The sequence below is a fragment of the Lasioglossum baleicum genome, chromosome 3 (assembly GCF_051020765.1).
Source record: "Lasioglossum baleicum chromosome 3, iyLasBale1, whole genome shotgun sequence".
In the NCBI taxonomy this organism is placed as follows: Eukaryota; Metazoa; Arthropoda; class Insecta; order Hymenoptera; family Halictidae; genus Lasioglossum; species Lasioglossum baleicum.
In genome coordinates this window covers 14,388,278-14,413,624 of record NC_134931.1, presented here as the reverse complement: position 1 = coordinate 14,413,624, position 25,347 = coordinate 14,388,278, and the positions used below count along the sequence as shown (strand labels likewise).

Below are 25,347 nucleotides of genomic sequence, written 5' to 3'. Positions count from 1 at the left end.
TATATATTATACAATTTATTTTATTATTTGTTTGACAACTAATATATCTACAAATTGTTTCATAAACTAAAAAATACTTCCTGCATTTTCGTATTCTCCAATCAGTCCTAATAAATACCATCAACGTGTTCTCATATACCAATTTTTATTAATGCAATTATGACAGTAACGAAACGTTTCTATTTAAAATGAATACATATTTTGAACATAGTTTTAACATTTTTAATTTTTTGGAAGGTTAAAAAATGTAATTAAAAAAGTAATGAAAAATAAAAATTAAAAAAAATCCTCGCTGCACGGGGACTCGAAGGCTAGCTCCAGATTGCGATTCATACGCTCGACGGCTCGACAGTCGAATTTCAGTTTCGTTTCCGTAAGCCGTAAGCCGTAAAGCATGGCAACATGGCAAGTGCTAAAAATAGATTGCGGCTGGCACAAGCAGCGCACACGGATATAGCAAAGGTACGCTGGGGAGTGTAGCGCGCGGGCGCGTTGCTAACACGATACCAATACAGTGTCTTCTGCACCGACGAAATGCCGTCGGTGGCCTCCTGTTTCTCACTCCAGTCAGAATATATCCTAGAGGGCGTAAGAGAACACCGAAAAATTCGAGTCCCGCCAACTCCCGTAAGGCTGGCAGTCTTTAACAGTATCTCGTCGGTGCTGAAGATCATCCAGTTGCGTACACAAACATCACAAATACCAACAGGAGTTTCGCCTCTAGTATAATGTTCTATGCCCTGAATGTTATAACATAACCTATATAGACCGGAGAAGTTATAAACAACAATTTTTAAAACATGGTTATTTTATCGAGATTTTTATCTCACAAAATATGGCAAAAAGTACACCGTTTGCAATCGCTAAGTATGTTAATTATGCTAACATTATCCTATGTTCGTATTAAAAGCAAGTTTAATTCTGCAAGTATGATTCAATTTTTTACATTAACACCAATTAACGAACTGTTTTTAGACCAAGAAAGGAGAGCTTTCTCATCAATCACACAAGTAGTGGAGGATCAAAAAGAACCCGGAAACAATGTTCAAGATGAGATCAAGCAAGATTCGTCCGGCACATCGTACGAAAGCCAAAGATATCTCTATCCAGAGTTTTTACCCGATCCGAATCCATTATACCGTAATGCCATAAGAGAAAAATTAGAACGTTTTGATATGCTAGCTAGAAGGGCTATCATCAATATCCCTGAATTCTATGTTGGCTCTATATTAGCTGTGACATATTCCGAGCCACACGCAACTGGAAAAGTAAATAGATTCGTTGGCATATGCATACTCAGAGAAGGTTGCGGATTAAGGGCTTCGTTCATTCTAAGAAATATTGTGGATGGCGAACCTATAGAAGTGCGGTATGAGTTATACGATCCAGCTGTCCAGAAAATTGAATGTTTAAGGTAGAAAACATTTAATTGTCATATTTTACCTTTTTGTAATCAAACGTTCACGGATTTCATTGAACATTTTCAATATTTACAGATTAGAGAAAAGATTGGACAACGAACTACTTTATCTCAGGGATGCACCAGAAGAGTATAGTACATTCCCATTCAATATGGACACAGAATTGGTACCTGAAGGAACACCGGTTCCAGTCAATGAAATTAAAGTTCCTCTTAAAGATCAGAAATGGTACAAGAAATGGGAACGAGAAGATTTGAAAGGAGTGGTAGATTTGATGCCGCTTATTAACGAAAAACGTAGAAGGAAAGCAGCAGCTGTTGCTACACCATGGGAGAAATACGATTTAATGAAAGATTACAGGTAAAAATTTCTGTAACAAAGTGTACATTAATTTATCTTATATAAGGAAGTGTTTATACATTCTCACGCGTTTCCTTTTATATTTTATTAGGAAGACCATTCCGCAAGAAGAGCAGCAAGAAATATTTTCTGAACTACAGACTGAACTCTGTCAGTTAGAGGTGAAGAAGAATATACTGAAACGTAAACGTACATTTACGAGGCCAAAGAAGAGTGTATAATTTCGTTTATATTGTAAATAAAAATTGATCTTTATCGTGTAGCACATTGTTGTTATTCATCGTTATTTTCCATGAAGCATTCGTTTGATGATAAATCTTTTTATTTTATTAGGAAGTGAAAAATATACAATAGAAATTATAAAATTTCAATGAGTACACATCATTCTTCGAACATTCTTGTTTGTTTTATGCGGAAACGATTACTTTTTGTCCGTTACAATAATCGAATTAACAGAGAGAAGATAAAAATGTACGAACACGAAATTAACTAGTCAGCAGTGCCACATTAATTTCTTTAACCATCTTAATGCGATAGAGCATTTTTACGAGATGTTCCTTGGCCAATGGGGACGTTGAGTACCATACCGGACTGTCCGGTACACAGCTTCTTTCAGGTAATAAATAGAATACATCGTTACGAGTTTTTACGCTTTCCGGGCTAAAATCGCATCAAAGAAGAATTAAATTAATTGCATGTTGGTTCTTAGATACTGGAACTGGAATAGTCAACTCTATCAGCAAGATTAACTTACCACTTGGACAAGTAAAATTCGTATAATTTGACTGGACATCTCAGTGGATTTTCTTCGTTTTCTTGTTGCTCGTACACTTTCTTCTTACGCGAATTGCCTTCTAAAAGAAACAGTGACAAATTTGTAATGTCCTCGTGCATCCGGTACAATAACCATAACACTCAATATACCAACCTAGTGCGGATTGTGGTGGATAGAAACGAAGTAGGACGTTTCTCGTTCCTGGAACTTTTCCTGTTGCCGCAGCAGGTTGTGCAGCAGGATTACGTTTCCAATGTTTCATAATATGAGAAAACGATAACTGCATATGCTCCTCTACCGTCTAAAAGATTTGATTTATCTCTAAATTTTTAAATAAAGCCGGAACATAATGTTTTAATGTGAGAAACTACTAGAAACTTTACAGTTTCTGTAGAGATACGAAATAGAGATAATCGTATACGTACCACGAGGTTAAAGTGTTTGGTGTTAAAAAACATAAGAGTACTTAAAAGAACATGTGGCGAGTGAGCACCTAACTGTTTGCATTCCCATAAATGTTCTTCTTCGACTCTCGTAACAATATATTCTAAGGAAGAAAGTAGAAAGTATCAAACAATCATTAGAAACAATTCCTTTCGAAGCTGATTTAAGAGATAGAAATTAAATAAATGTCTTACGTGCATCATTATAAAGAACAGAGAATTTTTTCGCAACTTCGTTTAAACAGTCCGTAAACTTTTCATAATATGTATCCGTAAAAATGTTATCTATTCTACTATTTTCGAACAAATACTGCTGTATTCCTGCAACAGAGATTCGGTTTGTTTAATCAAAGTAAAACTATTTTATACAGGCTGGTGTGTTCGGTTCGAAACGTTTACCTAAGCAAAGATAATATATCGTGTCAGGAGCGTATTCCGTGCCATTTGGTTTTCTAACTTCTTTCACAAACAGACACAATGAATAATTTAATTCGTCCGCTGTGAGTTGCAAGAGATCCGTTTTAAATAATTTCATTTTTCTCATCGGTGTACTTTGTTTCTCTAATTCGGCATTCTTTGCGACTACCTGTTGACATACATTATTTATTTGTTCAATATATGTGTCCAAGAGAAAGAAAACTCATGATTAGGCTGCGGATTTTATGCATTTATGACAAAAATGGGTGGGTGTAATATAAAACAATAAAGAGACAAGAATGTAAGAGTATCAATACGTTTCTTACAACTTAATAAAACCACTAAAGAGAGAAATAAATTTCTGTTTGGTTCCTATGTTTTGCAATTAATGCATACAATTTTTATTTTGCATAACGATCCGCAGTCTCTACTCATGATAGTTTTATTCTATTTACCCATTGCCTCCACGCGTTTACTCCGAAAGTATATTTCAGAGCCATGTTGGCATCTGGTTTCTCCATGGGTTCGATGATCCTTGGCTGAGGCGGTGGTTGAGGTTCAGGAGGCGGCATCAAAGGCATATCGTTCGTTGTGGACACACGCCTCCCACGTTTATTCGGGGTAGACCTTGGCTTGTATGGAACCATTCGTTTCCTTCCACGAGAGCTAACCATTAGCCGTTCTGACTGGACTAAACGTACCAAACATATGATAAATTCAATAAATTCTTACGATCTCTTACAGTTTCGAATCATTTTCCATTTCGTTACCATCAGTTTCCAAAGCTGTTTCCGATTGTGCCGACGTTTGCGTAGCCGTGATTGTATTCGGAGTTAAAGCAGCTTCTAAATCAACAGCAGGCTCGTCCAGTTCACCCGTCGCCATTTTTAGAGCCATTTGTAACATATCGTCGCCAAATGTATTACTAGAGTCAACCCCTTCCGGACTAAAACCTCCGCTGTGGGATTGATCCCGATCACCAGCCTCCTCTTCCCTAAGAGAAATATTATAAACATTGGTACATTGCATAAGATTAAGGTGGGAAACTCGTTTCTACGATGGCAAGGGTGCAGGATGTGCCTTCTCATTTCTCGATAATGCAAAGATGGGGTAGTCAAAAGCACTAGATAAAAGATCAATCTAGACCGCGATCGCCCTCAAAAGTCCTGTTTTTACGTTTCCGAGGCGTAATATATTTATTTACGTTTACGAGACCCCATCTTTGCATTATCGAGAAATGAGAAGGCGCATCCCGCGCCCTTGAAAATCCTGGAAACAAGACTCTACCCCCAATTGCCAGCACAGTAATGCCCGGCTGTAAGTCATTTCTCGGCTCTGTGTTGTGATCTACATATGAGCGGGACACTATTTTTTTGTGGCTTCAACGACCGCGCCGAACGTAGAAAAGGACAGCAAAGCTCGAGAGGCCTCAGTCGCCGAGAAGTGTAAACATAACTAATCCAACAACAAAACTTCTTTATTTTTCTTTGACCAACATATTCGTGGCATTTTTCCAATGATAATGATACCAAATATGATATAATTCCAATTATATTTACTCGTGTAATGAATGATGAAAGTTTTCGACGCAAAGGACAGCGTATGGAAAAGAAAGAGACGCGGAGAGTCGCGGCGCGCCGCGCCGGCACAGTTCAAAGCATTTCCCATACGCTGTTCTTCCTTGCGTCCGAAGCATTCGTCATTCATTACACAAGTAAATATCATCGGAATTATATCATATTTGGTATCATTTTAATCAGAAAAATGCCAAGAATATGTGGCGTGTTTACGCTGCTCGGCGATCGAGGCAGCGGGGTATGCCCCCCAGTGGAATGGGCAGCGTTGGGACATGCAGTCAAACTTTCAGCAAGACTTATAGTCGGACATTAGTGCACATGGGTTTACCTATCGTCCGCAGAATCCGAGTCACTTTCATTAGTTTTCTTTTCTGTTGCTACCATCTCCGCCATCATAAGGAGTTCAGCTTCGAACGGATCCGATGGTATTTTCTCCTGTATTCTTTTAATGTCCTTGAATATCCCTTTAGCGCTATTCTTCGTCGTAGGTATAAAAATAGGAACAGGAATCGGTAACGGAAATGGGAATGGAACCGGGAAAGGCATACTAAACATATGCATTGGAAACGGAACATAAATTGGTACTGGTATCGGAATAACTGCCTGGGTAACTCCATCCGTTTGCGTCGCTTTCGTACAAGGATGTGGGCGTACAGAAACTCCCTTTGTATGCATCAATGGTTTGCATTGAGTCGTTTTATTGTGGACTTGGACAGGACTCGCAGGCCTCGTTATTATGTGTTGCTTATATATCACTTGAGGTGCCTGATTCTGGTTGATAGCGACCGAGGGTATCACCATATTATTTACACTATTTTGTTGCGTTGTTGGACTAGCTTGTCCATTTGCTAACGTGGCTAAACTCGTTACAGATGATATCACTGGCATTGTCTTCTTGTTTTGCATGTCATTGGCTTTTTGATTATTCGAGCTCGCGTTCCTCTGAGGTAATGTTCTTTTAGGCATACCGGTAGGCACAGGATCGTCGCCTGTTGGTATCGTTATCGGAGATTTAGTATACTGTGCTTGAAAGTTCATCACGCAATTGTACGAACAAAAGTTTCGTATCGTTGCGTCCGACATCGTTAAATGATACTGTGCTTGAGAGAATTCTCGACAGAAATCGCAGTTTATCCTTTTCGCCGAGACCGCGTTTATCGAGACCTGTATACAATTCGAAATATGTAGGAATCAAATTTGACTTTTCAACGATTCGAAATTGGTAATACGCAACGCCTCGTACCTGGTACAAAGTCAAACAATTCAAGCTGCACATCATCATCACTTGTCCCGTTTTCAACTCTTTCTTGATCATGTCGAAATTGTACTTCTTCACCTTGCACCAATTACATGGAACAATCTTTCTGTTTGTAATAATAAATATATTTAAACAGGTCTTGGAACAAAACGTGTGAGCCTCGTTTTCGTAAAATACAACAGAACTCTTTTTGTTAGGCATCTCGAAGAATTTTTTACAAGTGGAACATTGATCAGGGTCAACTTTTTTTACAAATTTGAACGCGGCGAAACAAGGTTCGCTGCAGATAGCTACCGGACCAGTTCTGTCTATTTGAACCTCGCAGTGAACAACCTTTTCCTGTCACAAGAAACATTGTTTTAATATAAAATTATAATACTTATTAAATATATGTATATATATGTAGATAAATGTTTCCTTACTTCTTGGCAAACGCTGCAACATTTTTTCTCCATAACTGGAGGTTCGACAGAACTCATTTTTGAATATTTCTCCATACAATCTTGCGTGCAAAAGTCTTTAAATTGTCCTTTATCTCCGACCGGTGCAAGAAAACCTTCGGCGCTTGAACTTATGTCCTTTTGACAATACGTGCATACTTTCAGTCCTTTTTTAAACTCTTCCAAACAAGTGGAACAACAGAATTGTCTAACGTCGTAACCAAATCGCACGCAATATTTGCCTAAACTAACTGCCTGCACAGAGCCGTTACAATTTCTACAGTAGCTTCCATACTTTGTTTGGAATTTCCCTAAACACTCTTCGTTACAAAATTCCATTGTCTCCCAAGAGAGATTACGTTCGTCACCGAGTTCGACGATCAACAAACAGTTTGCACAACGTTTCTCTCTCTTGGAATTCACTCCGTCGCTGGGAATATCTACAGCTCTATTATTGGCCGCTTTGAACAATGCTTTACAAGTTTTCGAGCAAACGTTGAAAGTATCAAAACCAATTTTAACTTTAATCTTACACGATTTCTCTTCTTTACATTGTTTACAAATGTCTTTGCTTGTTATTTCTTCGATTTCAGAGTTCTTCGACTCCTCATCTATGTTAATAACATCCGTAGCTGTAGCTGTAACATCGTTGACAGGGTCTTTCTCTGTCTCTGTACTTTCAACAGCTTTTGCAACAGTATTGTCTCCATCTTTTAAATCTGTTGCGTCTTGTTGCTTGTCTTTGTTACCATCTGGACTCGATTTGCTATCTTCAGAACTTTTTGGAACCGCATTATGATCAGAATTAATTTCATCTAAGGATTTATTACTGCTGATACTTGATTTATTCGTTTGTCCAGGAATGATCACTTTCATGCTATCTGGAATAATACATAACTCATCGTCTTGTCCCGGTAGAACGTTTGACTGTTCTTCGGTTACTATCGGTGTTACTTCATGAAGAGCTTTCTCTGTTCCGTCACTGCATTTTTCAGTTGATCCTGCAACTTTAATTTTACTTAAACTTTCATTTCCTTCTACATCAGATGGACCTGCGCTACAATCCTTCTCAGCTTCTTGACTTACGTTCGAAGGCTGCACTGCACTAACAGAAATATCTTTATTTTTTTCATTATCTTTATTGCTAGCATTAAAGTCGCTTTCTCTAGCACTTACAATATCTTGTAGATTGTCAGCCTGAGTACACAATTTAGAAAAACCTACTTCTGTTTCATTGAGATCGTCTGTGTCCATCGGTAAGACATTTTCAACGTTAAGGTTGTCTCCGCCAAAGGGATCCTCCGCATCTATGGATTGACTTTCGATTTGAGCGTCTCCGTGTTTCTCCTGAGAGAACTGTACAAACTCTGTATTCACCGGCTCTATTATAGCTTTTTCTGGTGCATCCTTTTTGCAACCTTCTGATACTTCTTCCGAAACAGGCTTTTTACTACCTGAATCGTTTTTTTCTTTAATAGGCAATTGTGTTTTTTCTGTTTGAGACTCGTCGACAATGGCACCATCAATCTTTTTCTCTGGTTTTCCGATTTTCTCGGAATTTAAATCGCACGACTCTTCTGCCTTTTCGATTGAACTTTCGATCTCTGTGTTCCCTGGCACGTCTACCAACTTACTTTGAGTTTCTACATCTTCTACTATATTTGGATTATTCGATGTATTACTTATATCATTGGTTTCCACAACATCTGATACTGCTGATATTGTTTCAGATTTATCTTGTAAAACAATTTTTGCATTATCTTCACATAAATCATCTGACTGTATATTACAAACCGTCGATGCTGCATTTTCATTGCTTTCCTGTAAATTCGAATCGTTCCCTTTTAATTTTACTTTAACCAATGATTTTTCTTCGCAGGATTTGATATTCGATGCTTCTCTTTTATCTATACTTTCGTCGCTAGGTTCTTGTTGTGCTTCATCGGTTGTATCAGCCTTGGCTTCGCTACTTTGATAAGGCTGTACTGTAATTTCTTTCTCAGTTTCGATATTTGCTAGTTCTGTCGGTACTTCGCTTGTATCGCTATTTATTTTCTCTTTCTCAACAGTTGCACTATCAGCATTTTTTTCACTTTCTACAGGTGTTTCCTTTTCGGTATTAGAATCCATGCTCAATCGTATAATAGAGTATGATTACATGTATCTGAAAATGTATACGAACAATGTAGCGAACGTAGCAAACTTACAAAAATTTAAAGAATGTAAAAAATGTATGTATACAATTAAAAAGAGAATAACGTGTTTTATTCTATCAATACGTGTATCTACAATGGTTTGCAAGATGCTTTGCAAGAAACTAATATACAAAGGGATTTGAATGATGTAAACAAATATAGTCTCAAGAAACATTTATAGTTAAGACTACATTTCCTAGAATATAGAATGCGAACGATCTTGCGAATCACTATAGAACAACTCGTGCAGTCAGTATAAACAAATGTTTAAATTTGGTATGTAAAACACAGATAGAATACAGACACAAGAGTGTAATACATTAATTACAGTTAGTATGGAAATACCCGGTAGCGTGAAGAAATAATAAAACATTTCTCGAAAAACAACTGACACTACATTTTCTTAGCCGATGCTCCAAACCGCTGTACGGAAGATTGAGGTTATTGCAGAAAGTAGCTTCGGTTCGCCATGTTGCATTTGATACTTGTGATTTAATCGAGTCTGACAGTGAAGGAAAAAATAAATAAAGGAGGAAAACGGCTGTATGTACGTTCATTGATAAACGGTGATAGTTTCTTACGAACGAACGAGCTGTTAAACAACACTACTTACAGATACGAAATTGAATATTCTGAACAATTCAAAATTTCATATCGGTCGAAAACAAGTTTATATTTGGAAGTATAGAAAATACTTGTGCACTTCTAGATAACGAAAAATACGTATATCACCTTCGAATCTCGATGCCAAACAGCACTCAGTCTCACAATTTTTTTATTTAAAACTATAATTCAGTATTCATCGTCGAAATATCGCTGCCGTGGCGGCAATCCGCATACACTACCAACATACATAAATACAATCATAATCTCTTATTTGGATCAAAGTAAATGAAGCCGCGTTCTCATAACAACTGCGTTATCGATGTTGTTCTGTTTTTTATGTACTAAAAATTGAGTTTATTTAGATTCTTAAAATTTCGTATTAACAATTCGAACCTGCGTGATCGTTCATGATAAGAAATTCATATAATTTTTTCCGGAACAGTTCTAATAGAAACGTTCGATTATGATAGTAGATCATAGTAGATATAGATAGATAGTAGATAGACTGATGTAGACTGACAATCGAATATTATAGAATTTCTTTCGGTTTGGATTTTTAGTTAATGAATCGAAGGAGTGAGAATCATGATCAAATTTGTTGGTCTTGCAAAACGTGAAATACGTTTGAATGGTTAAAAGTTTGGACCACGGTGTATTATAGAGATGTTACTGGGTGTTACGACATAAGCATCTCTGTACTCTGTAAGGCTGAAGTTTTGAGGAAGATAGCGGTTGGTTCTCTGGTCGCCGCCAGATGGAATCCTAGTCATTTTCACAGTTTTCATGTACGTGTGTGAATGAGATTGTGTGTGCCAGCGTGTCCATGTAACCCGTGCTAAGATATGTGTACGGTACATACCTTAGCACGGGCTACATGGACACGCTGAAAACTGTGAAAATGACTAGGATTCCATCTGGCGGCGACCAGAGAACCAACCTCTAAATATCTCACCTTCCCGAGAGTAGTCCGTCCCGTCCGAACACCTCTATAATACACCGTGATCGTGACTGATCGTGACGTATATGTGTGCTCTTACGCCTTTTCGTCGAGTTGCGTATACATATATTGCAAATGTTAAACATTTGTCGATAGGGAATAAAAACAGAGAGTACACGTATACGTATATATATATATATGGTGCGAAGAAATTTGCACAAGAGGAAAACTGTGTAGAACAACGGCAGAAGGCAGAAGTACCGAAAGGAGCAGGGAAAGAAGAAGAAGAAGGACGGGAATTGGTGTGTTTTTGTACTTGATATTCAAGGGATCTTGCGCAAGGATACTTGTCAGGCAAAATTGCCGATAGAACCGGAACCATTGTGCTATATACGTCGTTAACGTTTATTTGAAGAAATTTGTGTCGTGTGTCGTTCTGCCGTAACGAAAAGAAAGTGCACGCGACCCTTCGAGGACGCGTTGTCGATCATTGTTACAGTGGAAGCTTTAGAAAATGGCCGACAATTGGACACAGAGCGTTGTTTGCCGGTAAGGAACTCTTCTATCGTCGTTTTCCTAATATTTTTCAATGATCGCGTATCGCCGACGAACAGCCAAGCGAATAACTCTTTCCGCAAAAGAACATTCTATAACCTGTCAGCCAACTTCAACTTGCAAACATCGATATTTTTTGGACTACTCGCATGTTGTTTCTTTCGTTTTCTTCATCTTTCAAATAAACTCTTCTTCTGTAATTATCTTTGCTTATTCATTGGAACGCGAAAATCATCATCAACGATTCAGAAACGATATACTGAAAAATAATGTCACTCGATATAACGATTTTTACACGTATACTATGTTTACATATAAACTGTAATGTATATTTCGTAATGTAAACACGCAATCTATCTTTTCTAACTGGACAGGCGTTTTAACCTAAATATTTCAAGGTTACATCTATTCATTTGAATCGATAAACAAGAAATATACTGTTTTCTTTTTTTAATGCGAACAGTTAACAATGTGTTGATAAAATTATCTTGGTTTTAGCTATTTCAAAAATGGTATGTGCCGAGAAGGGAACAATTGCAGGTATCACCATAGCCAAGGAGCTCGAAGCGACGGAAGTAGTACAGAAACAGTAATATCTGGTTCCGGGCCACCTTTTAATGTTGCTTGTCGCTTTTTTAAGCACGGCATCTGTAAATTTGGGAACCAGTGTCATTTTCGTCACAACGCTGAAACTGCCGAAAATAATTCAGAGAATGCAAGTTCAATAGATAACGTTTCGCCTGGTCAACACACTTCGAATACTTCGACTTCACCAACAAATAAAAATGTGTATGTTGCTGTTACAGTGATATAGACCTTTAAATCTTACATGTATATCTATATACATACACATATGTATATGTGTTTTTGTATATATTTTATATTATTTAAAATGGTAGAAAGTATCATGCAATCAGATAGACTCATACGTTTCTAGTAAAGAAAGTGCCTGTATGACAGAAGAATGGATAAAAGCACCAGAATTTGTACCTTCGTCCGTTGCTGGTTCTTCTTCGATGAGTGAGCCATCTACTACCCTAGGAACATCTGCAAGCTCTCCGTATCCAGTATCTTACGCACAAGCTGTAAATCCTTCTGGTCAAGCATCCAGTCTATCCGTAGAACCACTTTGTCCATACGCGATGGCAACCGGAATTTGTAAAAAACGTAATTGTACATACCTGCACGGGGACAACTGTGAATTGTGTAATCGTGCTGCGCTTCATCCACACAACGAAGATCTTCGAAAGAAGCATACAAATGTAATTAATATTGTATATACAGGGTGGGACAATAACTTTGTCCACCTTAAATATTTCCATTACTTGTAATATTATGAAAAAATGGTATATATTGGATTGGAACGAAAGTTCGTAGCGTTTGTAAATTAAAATTCAGATATTTCTTCGTAGATTTATTCAATAACATATTTTTCATTCTGTTCTATTACTTTTTGCCATTTTCGAGGTAACTTGTCGTGTTATTGAATAAACATATGAATAAATGCCTTAATTTTATCTTCGATTCTTAATATGAAAACGTTACGAACATTATTTACAACTCAATACAAAACTTTCATGGTGCAGAGGAAATATTGTGATGGCACCTGGAAGTTATTAGAAAGTTATTTCGATAATATCTCGTTAAGGTTTAGGACATACGAAGGTCAATACATTTGTAAGTAGGTCTTTCCATTTAAAGAAATCAAGGTTCCCCTCTATACCATGCAACTTCTGTATATGTAATTTTTTTTATATTGTTACGAGTGAAGGAAATATTTGAGGTATATTATGTTCGACTGGTTTGTAACATTACAAATTACAGTATGTCTCATTTCTTTCTTTTTTCCCACCTAGGCATGTGTCAAGCAGCACGAAGTCGATATGGAACTTTCTTTCGCGGTCCAACGTAGCAGAGAAAAGTCTTGTGGTGTTTGCTTTGAAATAGTAATGGAGAAAGCGTCGGGTGAACAGAGATTTGGTATTCTACCGAATTGCAATCATTGCTTTTGTTTGAGTTGTATCAGAAAATGGAGACAGGCTAAACAGTTCGACAATAAGATCATCAGGGCTTGTCCTGAGTGTCGGGTCACTTCTGATTTCGTGTGTCCGAGTATGTACTGGGTAGACACGAAGGAGGAGAAAGAAAAATTAATACTGGATTACAAATGTGCATTAAGGTAAGAAAATATTATAATTCATTGTCGTTCGTAACATTTAATCATAACATATTGTTTATTTGTTACAGCACTAAAGATTGCAAATATTTCAACAAGGGACACGGCAAATGTCCTTTCGGCAATAAATGTTTTTACCTCCACGCGCTTCCCGATGGCACTAAAACAGACGTTGGTCCACCTGTACGTCAAAGACGCAATGCCGACGAAGAAATCGATCTATTACGTGTAAGTTTCTGTGACATGTCGATTCTTCTAATTAGATCTTTTTTTTTTCGTTCATTCTAGGTATTAGGTAACGTTACAGAGCAAAGCTATTCTGCGCGAAACCGCAGAGGTGTCTGGCTCTATAGCGTTTCCATTGTAAATATATAAACACTAGTAAAAGTATTTTTACAGCAGTTTTTCTTGTGGGACTTCCTAGAAGAGAGAGACGATCGTTGGTTATTCGACTTGGAACTCGAAGACATTGTCACTGTGTTTTCAGATTCCGGGGACTCTGACTGGTCTATACACGATTTTCCTTATGACTAGTTGTATTACAAATTCGACAATCATTTCTGCTGTTACTGTTATCTGTATTATCTATCTTATCCACCACCTATACGTGGTTTCAGTGGCTGAATAGACAAGTAGTTTACGAATTGTTTGAATGGTTATGGTTCAAAAGTATCCTGTCTACGTTGTGTGCTTCGCTTGGTGATATATTTACATCGGAAAACATGTAAATGCATCGGATTGGTAAATAGAAGATAGCAGTAGTAACGAGTCGCATGTATAATAATGACAAGGTTTTTAATACTATACTATCACACTTTGTAATAATTTTTTTCGCGTATCTTGACCAATATTCTTACAAATAATACTCGATCATAAGAATTACGCATCAGATCTATTACATCAGTGGTCCAAATTAATTCAATGAATAGAACATATGTCAATAATATCCGCTGTTACTCTTTTTGCCAGTATAAACAGATTCCGTCAAGCCGTGATACTGTTTTACAATTAACTCATTTCTTTTTCCTAACAAGAAGTCAATGAAAAATATCGTTAGATAACAATGATTACTTGTACGCTTAAAAATGTTTGCGTAGCGATGCTTAATTTAGTAACGAGGTGAATTTTCTTTATTTCCCTGAGCAGAATAAGTGTACTGTTATCGTTCGTGCTTATAAATCGGATTCATTTTATCTCGATATCGCTATTAATCTTTGGCATGAAACTTAACGCTCTAATAACAACTTTTTGAGCAAGATGAAAAAGGTATTATCGTTTCTTCTCTTACGACATAGTTTTAGTTTCTTTTTCTTCTTTTAGAATTAGCTTACACCTCGATTAGGTACTTATTCTGTGGACAAAGAATACCAAGTCTGACTTTTACTATGTTTTTTTTTTCGTGTTACTAGTCTTGGTAAATAAAGGAGAATTCATGGAAAATAGTGTTCAATTTAAAGAAAAAAAAATAATAAGAAACAGAAAACAGCAAACCATTATTTGCAATAATCAGCGTATTGAATCGATTTGGTTATCAATCGTTCATATCGAGGATAAAATTAACGAGTTTCATCCTACCTCCTGTTACGGCTCTGTGAACATTTAAAAAATAACAAATTCCTTAAATTATTCGATTGTATAGTGTTAGTTTTTAATTGATATAGTATTAAGGTATCCGTGATAAATGCGCAAATCGAGTGTAGCATGTAATAAAGTATGACTGTGCGATAGTATGAATATATTTGTTTGAATGTTTGTAATGGTAAAGAAAACGCGAGAGAGAAAAAAAGAAGATACAATTTCTAGCGAATATGTATTGATTCCGAGTATGAAAAAGAACAATGAAAACCATACTATACGAACGTTAGGTGAGCCGATAAAGAAGTTCTGGGATTTTTTATCAATATTTGTCTTTATATTTTATTATTTATTATATGTTTACATTTTTTAATTGCTATTTATCGGAATCGATGGTCCTGTTATAGAAGACGAGTATATATAAATCTTTTGTAATAATGAATGAAGGCAATCCCTATAGAACTGTAAAAAGAAAAATAAAAGCCAAAGAATACGGTATCAATTCTTTCAATAGAGAAGTACTTCATTACGAATGGTTTCGATGGTATTAAAGGTATTTGTTTGAATGGGTATTAGGTTAAATGTTTTTGCGCATGCAAATTCGATTTGTTGTTCGTAGCGATAAGAGAAAGAAAAAAAAAATGTTTCTTTTACAAGAATCTACTCTCAGTGTTGCCTTTAATGAACAGTCAGTTAACGTTACTCGGTATTTTACTGGACAAACTTTCTACGCACGCGAGTTGTTTGTACTTTCTATAAAATTTTTATACTGTTAATTTTATAGGGGACTGTTATTATTCGGCGTCTATTGTTATTGCTAACGCTGTTTATAGAAAACAAGAACTCGAAATATTCGATATATTGCTGTGTATGGTAAATGTCTATTTAAACATTCAAAACTGCTAAATGAACGCTAAATACACGTTATGCCTTTACATTTCCTTCCGGATGTCTGAAATCAGAGTTGGGCATTACCCGATTGAAATTTTTGATTGATGCTTATATATATATACTTATAATTTCCACAAAATTGATCGATGAAATTAGTCATCGATTACTGGTAATAGACATTAATAGCGATCGTTAATTGTTGGCTTCCAATTTAAATTTTATTATGTACGCTATTCTAGTAAATAATATAATATATATGTTCGTAAAACTTATTCTCACCAAACTCATTATTCCGATTAACGTTTAAGACAAGCGTGTATAAAAAAGAAAGAATTTTAACTGTAGTCGAATGAAAATTTTAATCGTTAATTGCGTTAGGTACTGCCCAACTTTGAAACGAAACTCGGTATTGTTTCACCACGCGTTAACAATAAGAATAAGGAGAACTCTGTGTATATTTGTCAACACTGGGCATTGCCACTTTCTCATCAGTTCGAATTTATGTTTTGTTTTTAAAAGCGTGTTCTTCGTGTTAACATGATGCGAAGGAACGAATGTGTTTTTCCGAGTGCCAATGAATTTGATTACGACTCTCAGACGTGTTAACTTATTTTAATTTTAAAATGGTGGGCGGGGGGGGGGGCGAAGAAATGTCATAGAGATGAAACAGAATGCGCTGTGTTTGCGTTCGTGTATTTACCGGTGTGTGTAGGTGAGCGTATGGGAATTCGAATTTTTATATGGTTTGCGAGTGGCTGCTTGAATCGTAAACTTGGAGATCTAATTGCTTGAGCGATACTATAGCTTCTAGGACGTGCATTTTAGGTATAACTGACCTTGACTTTTACTTCCTACACTATGAATATCGTAGTTTTCCAACGTATGGCTGCTGCCACCCACCGGTGAACGTCAAAACATTTTCCTGGTGTCCTCTGTGACCTTTTACAATTTAGAAATTCCATGCACACACTCGCACGATTGAGAGAGTTTATTCGAACAAAAAGAAACTTCAACGGTGAGGGCTGTGAGCCAAAAATGGTTGGGGAAACTACGCGCTGTACCGACGAATTTTCCGGTTGAGATTCGTGTTTTCGCGGAAATCAGATTCAAAGATTCATCTTTGCTTTCGCGACGTGCTCTGCCTATACTATATGTTAAATCGTTTCAATTTTATGCCTAACATATGAGAAGCGCTTCATGGGTCAGTGTTCTTTTTATTTTTACGATTCATCGACTTTTGCAACTGTCTGCGAACGAATGCCGATAACACTGTTCAACAAATTCTAACATTTTTCGTCACAAAGAATACATCTTGGACAGTGTAATTGTAAGAAAAGACTGTAGAGAATAAGATGGTTACGCGAGTTTCTCCGTCACAAACATCAAGGTCTTGTTAAACAGCGTCCAACGATTAGACTGTGGATTTTATGCATTTATGATTTCTGGTAAAAACAATCACTTGACTAAAATGAATGGAAGAAGATCGTGCAAATTCTTCGGAAGATGTTGAATGTCCTGTATAAAAATCTGCAGTCTTATTAACGACGAATTAGGCGCGGTATTCAACGCTTTAGCTACTGGAAGTCTACTGATAAATTTTTTAATGACTGGTATACCAAAAGAAATCTTCAATTACTTGTTTTTGATTTTTGTAGGATCCACAATCGGGGACAATATTGAATGGACACTCTTAAAAATCGCATAACTTTTTTAAAATTGGTCTCAATGAATTGAATATGAATTTTTTAAGATGTTAGACCGACTAGTTTGCTAGAGAATTAGTAAACATAAAAATTGGTCTAGATTGCAATTGATAGGAATTATAAAAAATGTTAAAAACGTTTTTTCAACTTTTTTACCTGAGCCTGTAACGATAATTTCAAAAATGCGTTTTGTAGATTTCATTTGTTTATATGCGTACTGAAAGTTTTATCAAAATGGGCCAACATTGCAATGAGCAACATCTTACAAAAAATTCAAGTCGTCTGGACCAATTTTAAAAAAGTTATACGATTTTTACGATTGTCCATTTAATATTGTTCCTGATTGTATATCGAGTAACTATACCGGTAGTTAAAGTGATCGAATGGCTCAAGTTCTCGTTTAATTGCCGTGACGTGCCACTGCCCAACGCTAACGTGTCTTTTAATCTCAATGGTAAAACAGGAAGTTAGAAGTTAAGGTGGTAATGAGTTAAGCGGTAACACATAATTTCGCCGTAATATTGCGAGGATACGAAACCATTGCCAAGAGTTCGCGTGCCCCGCGTGATCGAGATCATTATTATATCTATAGAAAATTTATAATGCTGTTAGACTATCTTACAACATGTCTTGTGCGTAATTGAACATTAATTAATGTTTTTATGCTCGACACCTTTCCGGCTCCCGACTACGGGAACATTTGAAAAAAAAACGTTAGCTAACACCGTGATTTACGATTGGAATAGACGCACAAGTATCCCGAAATTAATCTCGCGATCATTCTCTTGCTCGAGCGTCGAGTAGTTATCGTTTTAGTCATTAATTTGTATATTAGTCCAGCTCAATGATACAAGTAAGTGATATGTATATCGGCTTCAATTTAATTTCTTACGATGATATATTTTTGTTATTGGAAGTAGACGAATAAAATGGTGAACCATGAATATCTGTAAAGGGGTCAACATTCCTGAAGTCAGTTAGAATTTTCACCAACTATACTTACATATGTATGTATACCTACATGTAACTTTTCAACTACGAATTTAGCATACAATACGTTCCTACGAACGAGAACGAAGACAGTAGGGAAGCAACAAGTATATCTATACATATATGTATGCGTAAGAATCAATTGTTTATTATTTCTATAAAAAAAATGTGATCAAAATTTCATAAACAAAGCAGTTCTTTCCGTCACGAATTCGTACTGTCGCTTAATTTAGACGTTAGTTTAAGTTTATGATGCTTACAGTTGAAAAATGTAAATTTGTATCAGTGTATGTATTAAACTTAAAGAGAAAATAGTATTCTATTACCAATACGTTACGAAACTAAATACAATTTCTTTAAATTCGTATATAGATTTCATATCTATCCACGATAGAAATAAATATAAAGCAGTTAAAAAAAAAAGGAAAAGCATTGCAAAACGTCTTTCGAGTCTTTGGCTCTCAAAATCCAAGGCACTCAAAATCAAAGAAATTTTATATAGTCTTATATGCCTTACAGCGAATGTTGTGCAGAACACTCTTATTAAACAAAAACACGTTATATCCATATTTATCTACGAATAGCATAATGATCTACCAAAACATGCAAAAGTCTCAACGGTAAAGCTCAATCGATGTATCATTCGTAATTATACTATAGTTAACCAGTCGTGTTTGTTTGCTTTACGCGTACTTTGAATTCTCGATACTGTTCAAGACTAAGCATTCACTGGCAACTATGAATCGACCATCAAACATAAGTTAATATAAACATAATTAAACCTTTTGTCCTTTTACTATAGTTACTTGCTGAAGTAGCGAACGAACTATGTAACTAGCATGAGAAAGTGTTTGAACACTATTAATATTCTGAACAAGAAAGACTACAATATACCCATTGTAAATAAATAAAGGTACTTCTTTTGTGTATTAATATATTTCGCCTGCGTAAAAATGACTGTTTCAGTCTATTCTATTTGCTATTAACGAGGGAACATTTTCTTTGTCCGAAAGCGAATAATTTTTTAATATACATATTTTTCACACACAACGAAGTTGTGATGCAATTTCAAAAAGCCAGCGTACGCCTAGCCGAATCTGTACAGTAATTCGACAATACTATAAAATCAATCGTATAAAAATATTTCTTTATACATATCCTATACTACCGGTCGAAGCAATCGAGGCGATGAAACACGATCACTTTGTGACGGTAGATTAGTATTTATTGCTAGAACGCGATCGTGAATCGAACACGTAGGGTGCAACGCGCACAAGTCTTTCGCTCCGTCGTAGAACCATTAAATCGCCAGATTGGCATATGTATGTACAATATTAACTCGGTGTTAGAATCTCATTCACTATGCAACGAGTGCACATGTTCCTTATACAAATTTCCTTAACAATTTCGATTAAAATAAGGCACTAACCAGGTCTCGATATGTCGATGCAGTCGATTTTGAATAAAGTTCTAAATGCCAACACAATAAAATTTTCTAAAAACTGACAAACGTCCAAACGCGACATTCTTGTCTTACAGGTAGATCAAGAAATATCCTATATGCCCATAAACTTTCATGGAACGTTCAAATGAATTGTTCGTGTTTGAAACCTTTAGAACGCAACGGAGAGAAACGTTCTGACAATTAACTAGACAGGTCCAGCCTATCGATCCTTCCGTGTTTTCGTGACCCACGCGGAAACAAACGAGTTATCTCAACGACGCCAGATACGGCTGACAAGTCATTCGTTGAACCGGCTGATAGATTCTCTTTTGAACAGCAGCCGATCCGTTCTGAGCGACGTTCGAATTCGAAGGTTCCGATTCCCCGTGAAGATCCGTTCCGGTGTAATGTGTCCCCCGTTGTTCGTCTTGCGCGTCGCTCGAACAATTTTGCCCGTTTCCTTCGTTCCTCTTACGGAATTTGGTCGAATATTTGTAAAAATCGGACATCTCGAACGGCTTTGTCACTTCCCTGTAAGGCTGATATTTCCCCGCTTGAACAATTGTACAATTCTGCGACGATCCCAGTCGAATCGCCTCTTCGCCGGCTTCTTGAGACGATTTTGATTCGGCTGGGATTTCGAGCACCTTCTTCCTCGCGTGCTCGTACCGAGTTGACGACGACGATGGCGGTTGCAAATGCTGTTCGGTTTCGGCAGCGATCAAATCAATCTTACGATGATTCATCGAAGGCATGTAGCCGCTAGTTTTCCCGTCCTCGGAGCTGCTAGCGCTAGGCAGTTTAGAGCATGCGGGAGCAGTGGACTGATAATGAATGCTTTTATGCGAAGTTATCAAGCCGAGATCCAGTCCTGGACTCGTGCCCGAGTCCAACGAGGTTTCGTACCATTCCTTCTCCTTCACCTTGCGACTAATATTATCCGTAGTGTCCTTGCCGTCGAGCAGCTCGTGCAAATGGCTCGAGTGCCACTTCTCTACGCTGCCGAGCGATTGCGTGCGAAGCAACATTTTATTGTTGGTCGATGGATGCTCAGATAACGGGAGTAGATGAACGGAGGCGTTCTGATGGGGAGGAACGCAAGAGGAATTTTTAGTAGCACTGATCGATACGGTACGATATCGTGGTTGTATGTCGGCACCCATACTGGCAGTGTGTTGCACCGCGTTTCGCTTTCTGCGATCCAAGCTCCCAAATCTGTCGGTAGACGACTGATCGTCGGGACACCATACGATCTCGTCCTCGCATCTTACCCAGTAACCTGTGGCTATTTGCGGTTCGCTCGGCGAATCCGTGTATCGTAGATTTTTACTTCCACCGGAGTCGCGATCCCGCCTCAGCAAGGATTGCGATTGAGAGTTGTTCTTATGGTACACCGGGAACTCAGGCATGTGCGTGTAATGCATCCCCCGGAAATCTCTGTCGTAATACTCTTGACCGGATCTTCGCTGGACATCGTTGTCCAAGTGTTTGTAATCGTTGTACTGGTAGTTGTGAGTTTGTTCTGGAATTTGTTGTTGCTGAATCTGGCGGTATCGCATCTGTCTCTCCTCCTCGGTGTACGTGTTCGGTAACGGTCGGTACAACTTCTCCGTTTCTTGATAGTGATTTTGTGTACGCGATCCGCCGCTGCCGTGCGAGTACGTTCGCGTCCGATACTGGTCTGGTAATATATAAACGTTCTGATTATCGTTGTGATCTTGCTCGATTATTTTCATGTTTTGTCGCTGATCAGACACGGGCAGACAATAAGCACCTACATGACCATGATTACAAGTATTATTTACTAGGAGTTGGTCATCGTACACGTGTCCCGGATACGTACTACACTTGTCCTCCGACCCCAATGGACTTAAACTTATGCCGCCCTCTTGCAGTAAACCTCTGGCTTTTGTACTTCCATCGTTCGCTGAGACAAAAGCACATGTCAAACGGAAAATCGATGAAATTCTACAGAGTTCCGTGACTGAACGGGATCGCTTAAATATCTGTCTCTTTTATTGTCGTTTCATTTTATAGTATTCAAGATACAGTAAAGTCTCATTCTAAGTCCACGGAGGAGACCGTTCTAAGTCAGTTCACCTACCCCTTCCACTGGGGGGCATATCCCGCAATGGGCCAAAACTTCTTTATTTTTCATTATTTTGTTATAGGACTTCGACCAACATATTCGTGGCGTTTCCTAATGTAAATGATATCAAATATGATACAATTCCGATGATATTTACTTGTGTAATGAACGATGAATGTTTCGGACGCAAGGAAGAACAGCGTATGGGAAATGCTTTGAACTGTGCCGGTGCGCCGCGACTCTCCGCGTCTCTTTCTTTCTCATACGCTGTCATTCTTTGCGCCGAAAACTATTATCGTTCATTACACAAGTAAATACAGTGTGAATCACGAGTCGTGACCAGTAGAGATTATTCTGTCATTATCAGTCCGATCGAAAATGTTTTTATCAGGTGTAGCATGGTTTCAAGAGAGCTTTCACGTGATTATAACGTTTTTTTGTAAAAGGAACAAAAAAAAACAATTTTTTGATATTTTTTTTATGTTATGATACTTACCGAATTCGCCTTGAAATCCTCTAACAAATAGGCGTAACAAAATTATAGGTGTATTTGCAAAAAATTAAAGGTGACCTCGAAAAATTATGAAAACAAGGGTTGACGAAAAATTTGCTATAATCACGTAAAAGCTCTCTTAGAACTAATAACCAGGGCTTCGGAGTCGGAGTCGTGGAGTCGGAGTAATTGCTGATCACTGGAGTCGGAGTCAGAGTCGGAAAAAAATATATCGACTCCGACTCCAACTCTGGCTCTTTTGTTTATAAATCATTAATAGATTCATGTATACATAAATAACTTGCTAATATTCGATCTACAGTATAGACGTATTGTATATGTATACCACGGCACTATGTAGAGGAGAAACAGTTAGAGTTATGGTAGTAGTATTTTCTAACTATTTCCTGAAAGTGAGAAAGTAACAGTCGTGTTGTGTTGTATCAGAGTTATCTGTTCCATATTCTTACACTTTAATACAATATTTCAACTATTTATTCAGTTTTATTACAACTCTTAATTATTTTGAGTACATATTTTTTCAATTTGGAGAGTCGAAGTCGGAATCGGAGTCGAAATCGGCGTCAGAGTCGGAGTCGGAGGTACAAAAAAAGAGGAGTTGGAGTTAAGAATTTTATCTACCGACTCCGAAGCCCTGCTAATAACAGAGTAATCTCTACTGGTCACGATTCGTGGTTCACCCCGTATAATTGAAATTATATCATATTTGGATTATTTTCATTAGAAAAATGCCAGGAGTATGTTGGTCAAAGTCCCATAAAAAATAGTGAGAAATAAAAAAGTTTTGTTATTAGACTAGTTATTGTTACACTTCTCAGCGACCGAGGCCTCTCGAGCTTTGCTGTACTTTTCTACGATCAATGTCACAACACAGAACTGAGAATTGACTTAGATTGGGACTTTACTGTGGTTTTCTCACAAGTACACACGAAATATAACAAAATATAAATATAACAATAATCGTTTTTAATGCAACAAAATCATTAAGGGATGAAATCAATTTTTATTTTACTCTTGCTACTCACGATCAATGCAGAACATTTTGCATAAAGATCTGCAGTCTAGTAATAAATAAGGGAAATATTTCTGAGCGATCCCATTCTACCGAGACACTCGGTATTCGTCGTCGAGTCTAAATAAATAAGTGGTACTACCTGTGCCATCCAATGGTGGCCGAGGCTTTTTGGTCCTGTGCTTCACGTTTGCATACAAATGCGGTTGAGTGTTGTAAACAGTAGTATGCTGGGCTTGCGTCGATTGATGCGTTTTCGTACGACTTTGCCTTATGAAGTTCAGTCGCACTTCCAATTCTTGGAGTCTACGCTGACTCTGTTGATACACTAACCTGTGTTTACGGCGCACAGCCTTGCTCTTCGTAGGATCATTTACGATACCCAAGGCAGCATCCACTATACCGATTTGAACTTGACGTTCCAATTCCAAGGTAGATTCCTCCTGTGGCAAACAAAACCATATTTGTTTAAATGCTCGATTAGAAAAGCCTGCATAAAGTCTATAATTACAATACATACAACTTCGGTTGTTTTCAATTTGTTAATTAAATTCTGTGGATAAGAAAATGCTGTTCCAACTCTTTTACGGAACACTGGAGGGCTTTCTCCAGGTTCCAATGGTATTTCTGGTGGTAGCACACCAGTTAGCTCTGCTTCTTCTACACACAAGTTTTTTAGCTCATTGTTCTTTTGAGTTAACTTTTCTTGGAGAGCTTCCCGGCGTTGGCGAAGCCACTGTAACCTTGTGGACAGTGAATCTTCCGCCAAGGATCCAGAGGTATTTTCGTTCCCTGCCATCACTTGAAACAAAAAAATATATATATATGCGACACGATCCATCAGATTATTCGAGTATCCTATAAATAGACAGCGGATCTTTATGTAAAATAAAAACTTTCTACCTGAATTGTTACAAACAACAAACAAATAACAGTATTTTGAAATTGTTCTAATGTTTTTACTGTTTTAAATGACGCCTACTCATTTTTGTTATAAATGCATAAAATCCGCTGTCTACTTATAAAACAAATCAGATTATTCATCACTTACCCATATTATTAGCGAAGTATAATGCTTTTGTTTGATACACGGGGATTTGAATAGAATGTTTATATAATCGAGAAGCGTCTCTTATACGCTTAACAAGATCGCCTCTGTGAGACGTTTAATAGCTGATACATAATGCACTGTACGTCATCTCTGTGACTTACTCGATTCGATGAAATTTCCTTCGGAATGCTACTATTCGTCATCTTCAAATCACTCGATGTCACAATCTGTGCAAGTCTCGACGGAATACGTCGGTAGGGTTATCTGTTAGGGTTACAGGCTTCTATCATCACAGTGTAATAGTTAATTTCATAACACAACTCGTTGTTTTTTGCATTGGAAGAAATACTACATGCGAGAAACAGATTCTAATGTTATTGAAACATTATAAAATACATTCTTGATAAACAAACGCGCTCGGGGGAAATCGGATAGTGACGTGACGCGTATCATTACTCACGCTCACGGCTCACGCTCGCGCACCCAGCATTCAGCATCCTTTATACTTTTACAGAGGCGAAGGCGAAGGCAAAACTGGCGTTTTTTTATCGTCAATTTTCTGTGCGCATGCGTCTATAAGTAGGTCTCTCGTGAATACATGTTGTGTCTGAAAACTTTATATTTTATTTTTTGTTTTTCTTTTGTGGACTCTTCCTTGAAATGGTAATTTATCTATCTAAAATGCATTCATCTAGCTTTAATTTGAGCCCATACAAATGATGAAATTTCGACAGGAAAGCGTTGAGATGTTATTTTGCATTGAAGTGTTTGTATTCAGGCACGAATGATCTTTGCCGCTTATTTCGTAAGACGCAATAATGTGCAATAATGTTAGTGGCGGCAAGAATCATCTGCTTCGTTGGAATGTCTGTAGAGCGCCAATTGACGTAGTGGCGAAATGCTCAAACTGCTAGTTAA

At 37.3% G+C, this 25,347-nt stretch overlaps 4 protein-coding genes across 11 annotated transcripts; 2 read left to right on the top strand and 2 right to left on the bottom strand.

Moving 5' to 3' along the window:
* Positions 1-708: 708 nt before the first annotated feature.
* Mrpl19 (mitochondrial ribosomal protein L19) lies at positions 709-2,043 on the top strand. The gene is made up of 4 exons (XM_076420043.1): positions 709-867; positions 976-1,414; positions 1,497-1,781; positions 1,873-2,043. The coding sequence occupies exons 1-4, from the start codon at positions 801-803 to the stop codon at positions 2,000-2,002; spliced, it is 921 nt and encodes a 306-aa protein (XP_076276158.1). The 5' UTR covers positions 709-800; the 3' UTR covers positions 2,003-2,043.
* Woc (zinc finger protein without children) lies at positions 2,033-9,778 on the bottom strand. Of its 5 annotated transcripts, none has more exons than XM_076420019.1 (12): positions 9,619-9,778; positions 6,674-8,855; positions 6,237-6,590; positions 5,322-6,157; positions 4,187-4,410; positions 3,872-4,107; positions 3,399-3,585; positions 3,195-3,320; positions 2,982-3,103; positions 2,710-2,857; positions 2,536-2,635; positions 2,033-2,441 (listed from the first exon to the last, which is right to left on the bottom strand). In XM_076420019.1, exons 2-12 carry the CDS (start codon positions 8,819-8,821, stop codon positions 2,267-2,269), a joined length of 4,656 nt encoding a protein of 1,551 aa, XP_076276134.1. In that variant the 5' UTR covers positions 8,822-8,855; positions 9,619-9,778; the 3' UTR covers positions 2,033-2,266. The 5 variants fall into 5 exon arrangements, with proteins under 5 accessions (XP_076276134.1, XP_076276137.1, XP_076276135.1 ...); XM_076420022.1 differs by lacking the exon at positions 9,619-9,778 and adding an exon at positions 9,215-9,581; XM_076420020.1 differs by lacking the exon at positions 9,619-9,778 and adding an exon at positions 9,232-9,581.
* A 705-nt stretch (positions 9,779-10,483) lies between these two features.
* On the top strand, positions 10,484-22,480 carry LOC143207034 (putative E3 ubiquitin-protein ligase makorin-1). Of its 2 annotated transcripts, none has more exons than XM_076420036.1 (6): positions 10,484-10,978; positions 11,483-11,773; positions 11,922-12,246; positions 12,841-13,163; positions 13,232-13,388; positions 13,560-22,480. In XM_076420036.1, exons 1-6 carry the CDS (start codon positions 10,944-10,946, stop codon positions 13,692-13,694), a joined length of 1,266 nt encoding a protein of 421 aa, XP_076276151.1. In that variant the 5' UTR covers positions 10,484-10,943; the 3' UTR covers positions 13,695-22,480. The 2 variants fall into 2 exon arrangements, with proteins under 2 accessions (XP_076276151.1, XP_076276152.1); XM_076420037.1 differs by having other exon boundaries at positions 10,485-10,978; positions 13,563-22,480.
* On the bottom strand, positions 18,448-24,941 carry Sstn (stepping stone). Of its 3 annotated transcripts, none has more exons than XM_076420027.1 (5): positions 24,430-24,941; positions 23,899-24,179; positions 23,521-23,821; positions 21,607-21,690; positions 18,448-21,537 (listed from the first exon to the last, which is right to left on the bottom strand). In XM_076420027.1, exons 1-5 carry the CDS (start codon positions 24,431-24,433, stop codon positions 20,030-20,032), a joined length of 2,178 nt encoding a protein of 725 aa, XP_076276142.1. In that variant the 5' UTR covers positions 24,434-24,941; the 3' UTR covers positions 18,448-20,029. The 3 variants fall into 3 exon arrangements, with proteins under 3 accessions (XP_076276142.1, XP_076276144.1, XP_076276141.1); XM_076420029.1 differs by having other exon boundaries at positions 18,448-21,444; XM_076420026.1 differs by having other exon boundaries at positions 18,448-21,690; positions 24,430-24,939.
* Positions 24,942-25,347: the final 406 nt, after the last annotated feature.

What these genes read in the sequence shown, in the direction of transcription:
- Mrpl19 (XM_076420043.1), top strand. Translation starts at nt 801, where the DNA reads ATGGTTATTTTATCGAGATTTTTATCTCACAAAATATGGCAAAAAGTA. An exon ending in ACACCGTTTGCAATCGCTAA is followed by an intron (nt 868 to 975) that starts GTATGTTAATTA and finishes AACTGTTTTTAG; the next exon opens with ACCAAGAAAGGAGAGCTTTC. An exon ending in GATTTAATGAAAGATTACAG is followed by an intron (nt 1,782 to 1,872) that starts GTAAAAATTTCT and finishes ATATTTTATTAG; the next exon opens with GAAGACCATTCCGCAAGAAG.
- Woc (XM_076420019.1), bottom strand. Translation starts at nt 8,821, where the DNA reads ATGGATTCTAATACCGAAAAGGAAACACCTGTAGAAAGTGAAAAAAAT. An exon ending in TCGGATTCTGCGGACGATAG is followed by an intron (nt 4,411 to 5,321) that starts GTAAACCCATGT and finishes TATTTCTCTTAG; the next exon opens with GGAAGAGGAGGCTGGTGATC. An exon ending in TGTTCTTTATAATGATGCAC is followed by an intron (nt 3,104 to 3,194) that starts GTAAGACATTTA and finishes TTTCTTCCTTAG; the next exon opens with AATATATTGTTACGAGAGTC.
- LOC143207034 (XM_076420036.1), top strand. Translation starts at nt 10,944, where the DNA reads ATGGCCGACAATTGGACACAGAGCGTTGTTTGCCG. An exon ending in ACACAGAGCGTTGTTTGCCG is followed by an intron (nt 10,979 to 11,482) that starts GTAAGGAACTCT and finishes TCTTGGTTTTAG; the next exon opens with CTATTTCAAAAATGGTATGT. An exon ending in TCACCAACAAATAAAAATGT is followed by an intron (nt 11,774 to 11,921) that starts GTATGTTGCTGT and finishes ATACGTTTCTAG; the next exon opens with TAAAGAAAGTGCCTGTATGA.
- Sstn (XM_076420026.1), bottom strand. An exon ending in AATTGAAAACAACCGAAGTT is followed by an intron (nt 23,822 to 23,898) that starts GTATGTATTGTA and finishes TGTTTGCCACAG; the next exon opens with GAGGAATCTACCTTGGAATT. An exon ending in GCCACCATTGGATGGCACAG is followed by an intron (nt 21,691 to 23,520) that starts GTAGTACCACTT and finishes CTTTTGTCTCAG; the next exon opens with CGAACGATGGAAGTACAAAA.